We start from the raw sequence: 12,211 nt of genomic DNA, 5'->3' as shown, positions 1-12,211 counted from the left end.
TTCTCCGACGAGACGACCCAAAAGCGCAGTATAAAATCGAAGCCCTAGAAATACCTTCCATATGTGAACAGGTTATCCCTTGCCCCAACGAATTGATCAGAGAAACGCTTCAAGATCTGATGCTTCCTTTGGGTGATGATTCAGCTCTTAACGACGGCACACCGATTGATGTGCTGATTGGCTGCGATCAATATTGGGAATGCGTCACCGGGAAGGTGAGAAAGCTGCCCAACAAGCTGACTGCCGTCGAGACGGTATTTGGGTGGGCAGTTCAGGGCCAAGTAATGTCCAAATGTCAAGAGACAGTTTGCACACATGCTTTTGTCATGAGAACGACCGTGGCTGATCGAGAAACCGCTCCGATTCTAAAGATGTTCTGGGAGTTGGAAAACACCGGTGTGTCAGACAAAACGAACACAAATTCAGGCTCCAAAGCCCTGGAAGAATTTACTAAAAGTATCAAGAAGATCAACGATTGCTATGAAGTAAAGCTTCCTTGGAAAGACGATGTGGAAATGTCTGACAACCGCGGAGTAGCAGAGAATCGCCTTCGGTATTTAACGAAGCAGTTAAGCAGGAACCCGAGCCTCATGAGATATTGCGACTCCGAAATGCGGCGTCTAATTGACGAGGGCATAGCAGAGAGGGAAACAGACGCACATTGCGACGACTCTCAGAGAGTGTACATGCCCCATCAACGTGTACTGCGGCAAAGAAGTACGACCACTCAAGTGAAGACCAGCGAGCTATGGTGGAACGGGCCGCAGTGGATAAGAGGTTCAGCTGAGGTATGGCCGGTTGAACCCCAACAAGGCGACTTCACTGTTGAAGAACTTGAGCAGAAAAAGGAGGTCGGTGTCTTAAACTCCACCTGCGATAAAGAAGATGAGCTGCTGGATCTGAAAGAATTCAGCTCTGTATCTAGAGTGAATCGAGTAACAGGTTGGATTTTCCGGTTCGTGAAAAATCTGCGATCTGCTGACAGGAACTCGGGCCCTTTGACTGCAGCAGAAATCGAACATGCGGAAAAATTTTGGCTGAGAAGAGTTCAGCAATCAGTATTTTCTGCGGAACTGGAAAGCACAAAGAAAGGCAGCCGCATCCAAAACGACTCCGCCTTGAAAGAATTCGCGCTGTGGACAGACGAAGACGGCATACTGAGGATTGAAGGGCGAATCTGTTCCACAGAGACGACATTTGAAAAGCGACACCCGATTGTGCTCCCCAGGCATCATCGCTACACAACGCTGCAGGTGCACCAAGCCCATCGACAGCTGCTTCACGCAGGCGCAAGAGACACACTTGTGCAGCTGCGAGACAAGTACTGGATTGTGCGGGGGCGTCAGCTTGTGAAAAGTGTTGTGAGATCGTGTGTGGTGTGTAAACGGCACAGTGCCTCGCACTTCGACGCAGCAACAGGGCTGCTTCCCCCTGACCGGACGTCCCAAGCGGACCCGTTTCAGATCGTCGGCCTCGACTTTGCCGGTCCCCTCATGGTGAAGGAGAACAGTCGGACCGTAAAGTCGTACATCGTGCCCTTTACGTGCGCTGTGACGCGGGCCGTGCATCTTGAACTTGCAGCAGACATGAGCACAGAACGATTCCTACAAGCTTTCCGTCGTTTTGTGTCACGCAGAGGCTTGTGCCGAACTATTTACTCTGACAACGCTCTTTCGTTTAAACGAGCGTCAAAAGATATTGGCATTTTGTGGAAGCTCCTGCGGCACCTTGAAACTCAGAACCATTTTGCCAATTCGGGCATAGAATGGAAATTTATAGCGGAGCGCGCACCGTGGTGGGGCGGATTCTACGAGAGGCTGGTCCGTAGCGTGAAAAGCGCGCTGAGAAAAACGATCGGACGCCAGTGCCTAGACGCCATTGAGCTGTCAACAATCCTGGCTGAGGTGGAGGCAGTAATAAACTCTAGGCCCCTCACGTACACATATGAGGACCCTAAAGACGGTGCTCCGCTCACGCCGTCCAGTTTCCTGACGGGAAGACGCTTGACTGCTCTTCCTTCGCCTGAAACACGAGCTATCGAAGCGTCCGCCGCTTCTCTCCGGGCGCTCTGGAAGAAGAGAAGGCGAATGCTAAATCTTTTCTGGCAGACATGGCAGCGAGAATACTTGGGGCAGCTACGCTCGGCCTTTGCCTCTAAACGACCCAGAGCCGTGACTCCCCGAGTCGGAGATGTTGTTTTGGTTCGAGAGAATCAACCGCGACTGCTCTGGAAAACTGGAGTCATCGCTGCCCTGTTTCCTGGGCGAGACGGCAAGGTTCGTTCTTGTGAGGTCAGGATGCCGCAGGGGAGGACTTTGCGACGCCCTGTTCAGTTACTGTACCCATTGGAGTTTTCGGAAACGTAGAATGAGCAAGCCCATTCGGCGGGGCAGTGTTGAAACTATGTTTTCTTTTCATTTTTTACCCTGTGTGTCTTTTGTATGTCATTCTCTTAAGCCCGCCTCCCGAGACGAAAACCAGACACCTCTCGCTTGTTTATGGCCGGCGGCGGCTCCCCTCGGGCGACGGGACTCTGGGAACCCGAGGGGAGAGGGGCCAAAGGTTGAGACAGGCGGAGAGCTGTTCCGTCTAGAGGGGCATTGGAAAAGGACAGAACGATCGGGGAGCCCCAACGATGAGCATGTAATTTCTCGAGCTCTTGCTCCCCTCCTAACGAACAGTTTGATTGTTTCTTGTTTCTTGCAATAAACGAAGTTACATAAACGATAACAGTCTACTGTCTACAACGAGGAACTAAATCAGTTTTAGTTTCTACAAAGAGGGGAACAGATGAAAGTCAATGCAAGGGGAAGATGGTCCCTTGCGGTCATCATCATCATCAGCCTGACTACACCCACTGCAGAGCAAAGGCATCTCCCCTCTCTCTCTAATTAACTCTGTCCTTTGCCAGTTGCGGCCACCGTATATCCCCACAAATTTCTTAATCTCATCCGCCCACCTAACTTTCTGCCGTCCCCTGCTACGCTTGCCTTCTCTTGGAATCCACTCCGTTACCCTTGAAGGTGCACTGAAGAGGAATCTGAACTCGTCTCTTTGCCGCGGGAACTCAATCTGCACGTTCTGTGCATTCTTAGAAACTTCGATTCATTGCCCTGTGTGGCTGATTTTCCTAATTAAATCGAATTAACGTCCGGCTCCCGCCTTTTTTTTTTAATTCTCTCTCGTACGGTGGGCGGAGTCGACCAACGCGTGGAGTGCCTTTCAGCCAGTCCCGCGACGGCCTGCCGCTCTGCCATCGGCGGAGTAATACGTAGTAGTCCATAGAAGCAAATAGTCCGCGCGTATTTTTATTTCTGCGGGCTTATTTTGTGGCTATATTATCTGCGAATGAAACTATTTATTCACGGAAACCTAAAAAACAAAATAAAGGGAAAGCAAAGCCTCCACGGAGCTGGCTGCAAGGCACTCCATGCGTTGGTCGACTCCGCCCACCGTATGGGGGGGAATTAAAAAAAAAAATGCGGGAGCCGGACGTTGATTCGATTTAATTAGGAAAATCAGCCACACAGGGCAATAAATCTAAGCTTCTAAGAATGCTCGGAATGTGTAGATGGAGTTCCCGTGGCAAAAAGACGAGTTCAGATTCCTCTTCAGTGCACCTTTAAGGACCAGTGGCTATCTTGCCTTCGCATTACATGCCCTGCCCAAGCCCACCTCTTCCTCTTGATTTCAATTAGGATGTCATTAACCCGCGTTTGTTCCCTCACCTACTCCGCTGACTTCCGGTCTCTTAACGTTACACCTATCATTTTCCTTTCCATAGCTCGCTGCGTTGTCCTTAACTTAAGCTGAACCCTCTTTGTTAGCCTCCACGTTTCTGCAGTAACGGAACGAAAAAAGGCGAGCGTGGCACGGACTTCATCAAGTTCTTTGGTGAAGCTGTAGAACAGTGCTTGGGAAGTGTTGCAGGTTTTTAAGCAGGATGGCATGTGGTCCTGCAGTAGGATTTGTTGTGTCAATTGTTGTGGAGAGCATTCGAAAACTTAGTTTGATTTGTGGGTGTGCGAGAAACCTGCCTGTTGAAAGAAACAGTCAGTTATTCGGTGTTCTTTCTTGCAGTCATTGCGAACATCATTCTTGTCTCCTAGCGTTTGTTTTAGCTTCTCTCTTTAGCCCGTTAGGTATATTGCCATATGTATGTAGAGATTTCATTGTGTTGCAAGGACCATGCATAACTTTTTACGCAATTCTTTGTGTGCGTAGAATGTATTGAGGCAGTAGTCAGCCAGGTTGCAGAGGGCAAACACTCATCTAGAACGACCGAGCTGCATGCTCCAGACTGTGAGAGCAGCTGCCTAAGTCGCAGAGACCAGCAGTGTCGATGCAATCTCGCGAATGCAGCTGCGGATGCTAACATTGAGCCCATTTTCAACCAGGCATTGTCGCTAGATGTTGCTGCATGTTTGGTTGGATCCATGTCCAGAGCATGTAGCTCAGGCATTCTAGGTAGGCGCTCTGCCCTCTGTACTCTTAACACAAATTTCATGATTGGTCAGGCTGTTGAGCGACCCTGTTTATGTTTGGAGGCACACCGAAATAAGCTTCACCATAACACTAAGTGGCCTGGGCAACATTGAAAGCAAGGATCGACTGTTGAGCAGAGGCTGTTAATCGTTCTCAGAGAGTCATGTGGTGTGTTACCAGCAATTGCATCTTAAATTTTGTTTAGGTTTGTTCTAATAGGCTCCTTGTAGGTGACGGAGTGGGTCCCGAGGAAGGGCAAACACAGCAGGGGGTGTCAGTGAGGTGTGTACAGATATGTGCCACATTTTACTTATTTTTAAGTGGGTGCTGGTGCAAATGTATTTCCACCTTTTTTTCTCCAAAACAAACAGACTAAATGGCTTCAAAATGATGTCATTCAATTGCTAAAGTCTGAGCGCAACTTTACCTGCATGTGAGACAGCTCATGCCTTATACAGGGTTGATTGGTGGAGAGCACGCAATTAGGCTGACTCCTTATTAGTTGGAGAGAAGTACTTGAAGCTGGGCTTGTTGGTGCATATTCGTGAAAGACGTGAGAGTGCAAAAATGGCAACACGGACGAGTAAGGGAACAGGACAAGTGCTGCACTTTCAACAGGATTTATTGAAGGAAGAACGTTTATAAGCCTTTGCCCTTATCCATGCTCTTAATCACAGACATTCACCTCTCACAGATATGCATCAAGAAACAGCATTTCACTGTGGCGAAGAACAACTGACGTGTCACTAATACAACTATCACCTCGCTTCTTGATATAGAAGGCTTCCACAAGCTCAAGTTCTGTCCTATCTCGGCTTTTCAATAGCACTTTGCAATCAGATAGTTGAGGCTTGCAGGCTATACGCTTCTCTTTCGAGCAGGCTTGGCAATGGTCTGGAAGATGACCTCTCTTGTTTAAGAGAGCGCTGGAGAATTGGAGAGTGCTGTAAAACCCAATTCAGAATTGATTTTTTGTTTATCGGTCACAGTCTTTGCCCCATGGCCCTCCCTGAGCTTTCCAGGAATTTTGATGGTCAGTGTAAGAGTGCCTTCGATGTGACGGAAGTCTGTGGCGCCCCCGTGTGGTGCGTTGCCTAATGGTGCCTCTGCGTGCAGGCAACAGCGACAGCGCACCGCTTCTGTGCCACCACCGTAAAGCAGTGACCGAGAGAGATGGCCCCCGAGCGCCGAGTGCCCATCCAGAAGTCCGACCTCAGCATCCTGGACAATGAGTTCAGCTCGATCCGTGAGCGCTTTGAGGCCGAGATGCGCAAGATGGAGGACGAGATGTCGCGCTTCCGCTCCCAGCTCATGGACCATGAGCGCGACTTCTTTGCCAAGAGCTCTGCGCCGCTCCAGGTGGGGCCAGGTGGTGCTCCCGGCACCTCCGTGAGTGTGCACGGCATGCATGGCCTCCTCTCTCTCTTTCTCCCCCCCCCCACACACAGGTCTGCTGCGGTGGTGCTTGTGGTCGATGGTTTGTTGCCCGGCTTCCAGCTGCTTTGCATGCCTGCAGAAGGTGCATGTGGTATGCTCCCCTTACCTGCACAGTGGCTGCAAGGAAATAACACCACAAAGGAATGTGGCGTTTAAAGGTGCAGGGAAGAGCAATCTGAACTCGTCTTTCTGCCGCGGGAACTCCATCTAGACATTCCCAGCATACTTAGAAACTGCAACTTATTGCCCTGTGTGGCCAATTTCCCTAATTAAATCGGATTAACTTCAGGCTTCCGCCCTTTCTTTTTTTTAATTCTCCCGTATGGTGGGCGGAGTCAGCCAATGCATGGAGTGCCTTTAATATGTAGTAATACATGAAAGCAAATAGTCCGCGCGTATTTTTATTTCTTCGGGCTTATTTCGCGGCTATATTATCTGTGAATGAAACTATTTTTTCACGGAAACCTAAAAAACAAAATAAAGCGAAAGCAAAGCCTCCACGAGCTGGCTGAAAGGCACTCCACGCGTTGGTCGACTCCGCCCACCGTACACGGAGAATTTAAAAAAAAGGCGGGAGCCCAACGTTAATCTGATTTAAGTAGGGAAATCGGCCACACAGGGCAACAAGTTGAAGTTTCTAAGAATGCTCAGAACATGTAGATGGAGTTCCCGTGGCAAAAAGACAAGTTCAGATTCCTCTTCACTGCACCTTTAAAGGGGCATTGAATGTCTGGCAGCCAACGTGTTTTTTTTTTTGGAAGCATAATATGTGCGCATGTATAACTAGTTCTTCTAGGCCAATGACAGTATGCTGGTGCAGAATTGTTTATTTTGTCTGGGATGGCATAGACGTTACACTAAAAAATTTTTCCCCGCACAACTAAACCAGCACTACTTTCTTTTGGTCTCATTGCGATATCTGCACTGTTTTCTTTCTAGAGCTCACCCTTCGGTCTAGGATGCGTCTGTTTTTTGCCAGCCTATCGTGTTTACTCGCATAATGAATGCAGCCACTACCTTGGTCCTGGTCCAACTGGTTTTCTTTCTTCAGCCTGCCTTATAAGATGGTGCACGCATGCAAGCACCCATAGTGAATACACTTCATAGCTTTTTGGGTTCCAAATTATGTTAGATTTTTCAGGGGGTTTGTGGCAGCTTTTCCGCACTCTGTTTTTGGTAATTGTACTGTGCCGTCTTGAGGCCTGCAAGGGCATTACATAGGGGGGGGGGGGATGTCCAATACAAAAATCTTCATAATACAGGCAAATACAGAAATGCTATAAACAGCAGGAAAAGATGCCATGTGTAATAGAACAAAAGAAGAAAAAAGTACAGACACAGACACTAGTGCAATAAAATATTAGTAGCATCTTGAATAAACAGCGCGAACGAAGACAAGCACAAAAGACAAGAAAATGGACGACACAGCGCTGTGTCGTCCATTTTCTTGTCTTTTGTGCTCGTCTTCGTTCGCGCTGTTTATTCAAGATGCTTAACCAACTAGCCCGCCAAAACGTGTTAACGCAAAATATTAGTAGAATGAGCAGGAAAAATTTCACTATAACACTTTTGTCCTTTTTTTTTTAACATATCACAAAACCGAAAAACCATTATCCTTCACGTAAGGCTGAATAAAAAGGAAAAATTATTCAATGTCTTTGAGATTAATAACAAGTGAAGCGCTGATTGAAAAGAATGAAAGTCGTTGATAGTGGCAACGCTAGGTGGTAATGAATTCCACTGTGATAGCACAAGTGGTGATTCGTGGTATTTTTCAGTATGAGTGAACGCTGGCTTTGCTTTATAAGTAGAGCGTTCTTGCGGGCTAGTTGGTTCATTGCAGAAAAAATTAGTACTGCGCGAATGGGACAGGACAGGACAACGAGGAACACAGATGTCAACACAGGCGCAGACTTCCACCTGTTTATTCGAGACCGAGAAGCAAACGCTATATAGGGGGTAAACCTGTGCGCATAACCATCACTGTCAATCACACAAGGCCTGATTAAAATCTCGACCACATTTATAAAATTTTTACATTGCAGAAAGGCCGATAAATCGGAGAGCATTCAGTCGGCATGTCGGCGTGTTTCTTGACATGGAGTTTCTGCGGACATGCTGACCGAGACCTCTCTGGTTTATCGGCCCTTCTGCAACGTAAAAATTCCATCATTGTGGTCTAGATTTTAATCAGGTCTTGTGTGAATGAGAGTGACGGTTATGCGCATAGGTTCGCCCCCTATATAGCGTTTGCTTTTCTGTCTCGAATAAACAGTTGGAAGTCTGCAGTCTGCAGTTGGAAGAACTTGTTGCAGTTGTGCTTTGTGCTGGATGGTGTGAACTCTAATTGTGTTCGCTTTGGACAGCATTGTGGGCTGCTGCCCGAGCTATACATGCAGGTTGAGGTCAGAAGTTGCTGACTATCTCTTGAACATGGAAATCATGCTGAAGAGATTGAATCGTACCGAGCAAAGTATTTATTCCACCAGCCTGCTCTTTTTGCACTGTTTTTATTGCTTCAAATTTTGTTTGAACATTTTGCACCACATATCAACCATCGACCCCAGTTTTCGGGGATTTTTTTTCGGGGGGGGGGGGGATTGTGCCCATAATGCGAGTAAACACGGTACGTTGTGAGTTCACAACCATGGTCCCTGCAAGGGTTGCCTAGTGTGTGTTCTCTTCTGGTGCAGCTGCTTTAGGGCGCGGTTCCACTGCTGCGTGTTGTGTGCTCACAGTGGGTGTGTGCGATTGCGTGCACGTGCTTGCTGTTGGCGAGGCTGATGTGCATGGCAGAACTGTGTGCCTGCTTGCTAGCACTGTTGGTTCAATGCAATCCCATTGCTCTGGCAAATGGTGAAAGTAATGCAGCAGCACTGCTGAGTCAAGTTATTTTTACGTGCCTTCGTACACCGTGGCATGGTAGAGGGGTGTAGGAAGAAAAGAACAACAATGCAAACAAAAAGTGGCACCCTTACTCATTGAAAGGAAACTAATAAAAATGCAGACCCGTGCCACGAAATGGGCTAGAATACGAATTCAAAAAGAGCATATATAGCCAAGAACTTTCGAGAAACATGCTAGCAGGAGCCATGAAACAAAGTACACTTCACTTCAGAAAGAGGAAAGATATCAGTGCAAACATCAAGAATTGTCTGCTGGAGTTGTGCAGTAACACTTTTGCCCCCCCCCCCCAATCATCAGGGATCGGGCCAGCTGCCACCGGGCATGGGCGCGGCCAGCAAGACCTGGCTGGACAGCATGAACTCGCCCCTCATCCAGGATGCCGAGGACGGCACCAAACAGCTCAAGCTGCGCTTCGACGTCTCCCAGTACGCCCCCGAAGAAATTGTCGTCAAGACCATTGACAACAGGCTCCAGGTAATTCTTCTTTCCTCCTGCACCCTGGCCTCTTACTCTGTGCACAATTCTGCTGATCTCTGGTGGCCATGGAGGCTGGCCAGGGTGTGCCAGCTATAGACAGCCTCGAAATGAGAGAGTCACTAGCATGCATTACACTTAAACCTGGATGTAACGAACCTCCATATAGCTAATTCCTCGATATAATGAAATTTTTCAATTCCCCAACGCTGCCCCCCTTGAAGCCCGTGTATTTAAGACCTCCATGTAACGAACGCCTAGCAGCGGTTGACCTTGATGTAAAGAACTCGCTAGGCCGACTGTCTGTTAGCTTGTGCTGAGCTACGAAATTTGGCTGAAAAGTAAAGCATGAACTAACATGAGAGAAGCGTCAACAATTGCAACGAGTGACCGCAGTTGAGATAACGCGTCCATCAACGCATCTCTGTAGCTTTCGCTTTCACCGCACCACGCTTGCTTGCGTAGCCAGGGATACATGCGACGTTTTTTTCGACGATAGTCTCGCGGCAGAATGCGGCGGGGGTGGCGGCGGCTGCCGTGGTAGTACCGCTATGAGACATTAAATGGTGGGGTTTCCTGTAAACATTTTCAAAGTAATTTCCTCAACATTTATTTCCTATTTTGGTTTCTGTTCTGCATTGCCCTTTCGGGTCTTCTCGCGAAAACTGCATGTAACGAAAACCTCGATGTAGCGAAAAATCCCGGACTTTTTTCAACTCCGTTATATCCAGGTTCAACTGTAGCACTATTCCGTTGGCATCAGACAAAAGCAGCTAGTCACCTACTGGTGAGGTCTGGTTGCCAATGAGCCAGTGGTCTGGTTGCTTCCCACAGGTGTGTGAAAGCCTGCAGCTGTGTCACCGGACAACACTCACCTATGCCAAAGGACCAGGTGGATTTGAAAGGGGCGACGGATTCTTGCAATACATGCCCAAAGGGTGGCTCGCAAATGGTGGGGCAAGGCCATACTATCACCAGCTCGAAAACGGGAACAGATCAGATCAGCCTAACCTCGATCAGAGCTTGAAGTTAGTCTAATATCGTCTCCAGACATGCCGATGACCCAGCAAAGCAAGACCATGAGCCAGCCAGGCTGTACACATGCTTTCGTACCTCTACTCAGTTTGAATTAAATCTCTGCCGGTTTTTTTTATTCAGTTCTTTCTCTCCCTGCCATCCTGGTGGGCTAGGTGTGTAGACAGACAGACTGCCGTGGATAGGCGGCGGAACTAAGACCACAGATTGGGCCAGTTGGCTAAGGTGCACACTTAGCACAGAAACCTTTGTCTTTTGTCCATTGTTTTTTGCACTAGTTTTCTTGCCAAATAGATGGTGGTCCCAGGTTCAGTCCGTGGACCAGGACTAATTCACCTTCAGCTGCGATGTTTTGGCAGAAGCTGCATACCTTTCCTTGCTGGCCGTATGGCTACACTCGGGTGGATGCTATTTCCATGATTGTAAGTTGACCCCCCCCCCATGTCGCATGTCAGGAAGTAAAAAAATAAACTGCGTGCCCGTGGGCACATTCCAAAACGAAGATGTATTAGTCACTGGACTACCCATCCACACTGGCGCCATCGTCCTCACTACCGCTGCTGTTGTCATCGTTGTCCCACGGCACGTCATTCTGATGTTGTTGTCCACTGAAATCGCCCACTTTGCAAGCAAAACCACGCCGTTGTCCCGTGAAATCGTGTACGTAAACAACCAAACCATGACACTGCTTGGAGCAGCTGTAAATTTTGCCCTGCTGCCACTGCCATACCTGCCTGTGTCACCCTTTCCGCGACATCAAACTTACGGCCCGGCACGCGGTTGTTTCTTCGGTGGAAACAATGACAGCCAGAGGACCAATGATGATTGACGAAGCACTACATTAAAAACTGGTAAAATGTTATGATATAATTGAAACAGCGCAAGGCCTAAGAAGAGAGCAGAGGAAGGAAAGAAACGGACAACACAGTGCTGAACTAACAGCTGATATTTATTTGGCATGCTGTGCGTAGAAACGCAATTAGGCACCAAAATAGTAAAATGGTAAAATGTGGCCAGCAGTCGTCAAACAGAGCCAAACAGGAACTATGTGTGAGTGACGTCGGCTCTTCCATCGGCTACTAACACTCTGCTGAAACTTTTCCAGTCCGAGTGGCGGTGCCGCTGCAAAGGGAACACTGGCCTTTCCATCAACTATGGACACACCCTTAAGCGCCAAGTGCACAGCTGAAAGCAAAAAAAAAAAAAAAAAAATCCTTTCACACAAGCATGCAAGATAGCCGAATGCTACCAGGTAGAGCCATAGAGCGAGCATAAAATTGCAAGCATGCTGTGGCATCCCTGACATCTCGTTTCTCTCACCTTTATTTATGTTGCAATGCTTTGGTTTGATTGTAAGTCAACACTCGCACTGTGGGTTTTCAAATGGAAATAAAAATAGGTCAACTTACAATCGTGCAAGTACCACATGAATGCAAATGAGGGCTGCACTTTTCTTTCCAGATTCAAGGGCCAATTTTTGGGCTCAAAATTGTTATGCTGTGCAGAAAACTAGTGCTTTCCGTAGTCGTGCTTTCCGCATGAGCAGCTGCGTTCACGCTCCTGTGTTCATAACCCTTTATGTTGCAGTGCATTCACATGGGGACAGAACATGGTTGGTGTAGGTTTTGTTTACGTTTGTGAAGTAATGGGCTGCAACGGGAGTATAAATAGACGCAGTGTGCATGGATATCCTCGGACAGGTCAAGAAGAATATCTGTGTGGGGCTAATGTTGAGGCCAATAATGAGCATGGTATTTTGGGAAGGAGCCTGTGTACTGATGTGGAGACCCACTTTCAGTCACTTTCAGTCCATTTTTGAAGCTTCGTTTTTAAGTTGGTCTGAAAGTGATTGCAAGCTAACTTTGTGAGGCTG

General features: G+C 47.9%; 1 protein-coding gene across 3 annotated transcripts in view; it reads left to right on the top strand.

The window, feature by feature from the left end:
- The window catches only part of LOC149367665 (alpha-crystallin B chain), a 63,678-nt gene that overhangs the window by 20,270 nt on the left and 31,197 nt on the right, over positions 1-12,211 (top strand). For 2 of the 3 annotated variants that reach the window (XM_089556651.1, XM_089556667.1), the window contains exons 2-3: positions 5,602-5,874; positions 9,127-9,303. In XM_089556651.1, coding sequence (XP_089412777.1) covers positions 5,659-5,874; positions 9,127-9,303 — 393 coding nt within the window. In that variant the 5' untranslated portion in view covers positions 5,602-5,658. The remainder of the gene's footprint in view (positions 1-5,601; positions 5,875-9,126; positions 9,304-12,211) is intronic. The other variant, XM_089556658.1, reaches the window with a different exon arrangement.

Source organism: Amblyomma mixtum, chromosome 1, assembly GCF_055824585.1.
Source record: "Amblyomma mixtum isolate Tamu chromosome 1, ASM5582458v1, whole genome shotgun sequence".
Lineage (NCBI taxonomy): Eukaryota > Metazoa > Arthropoda > Arachnida > Ixodida > Ixodidae > Amblyomma > Amblyomma mixtum.
The sequence above is the reverse complement of the archived record's forward strand: the minus strand, read 5'-3'. Positions and strand labels throughout refer to the sequence as shown.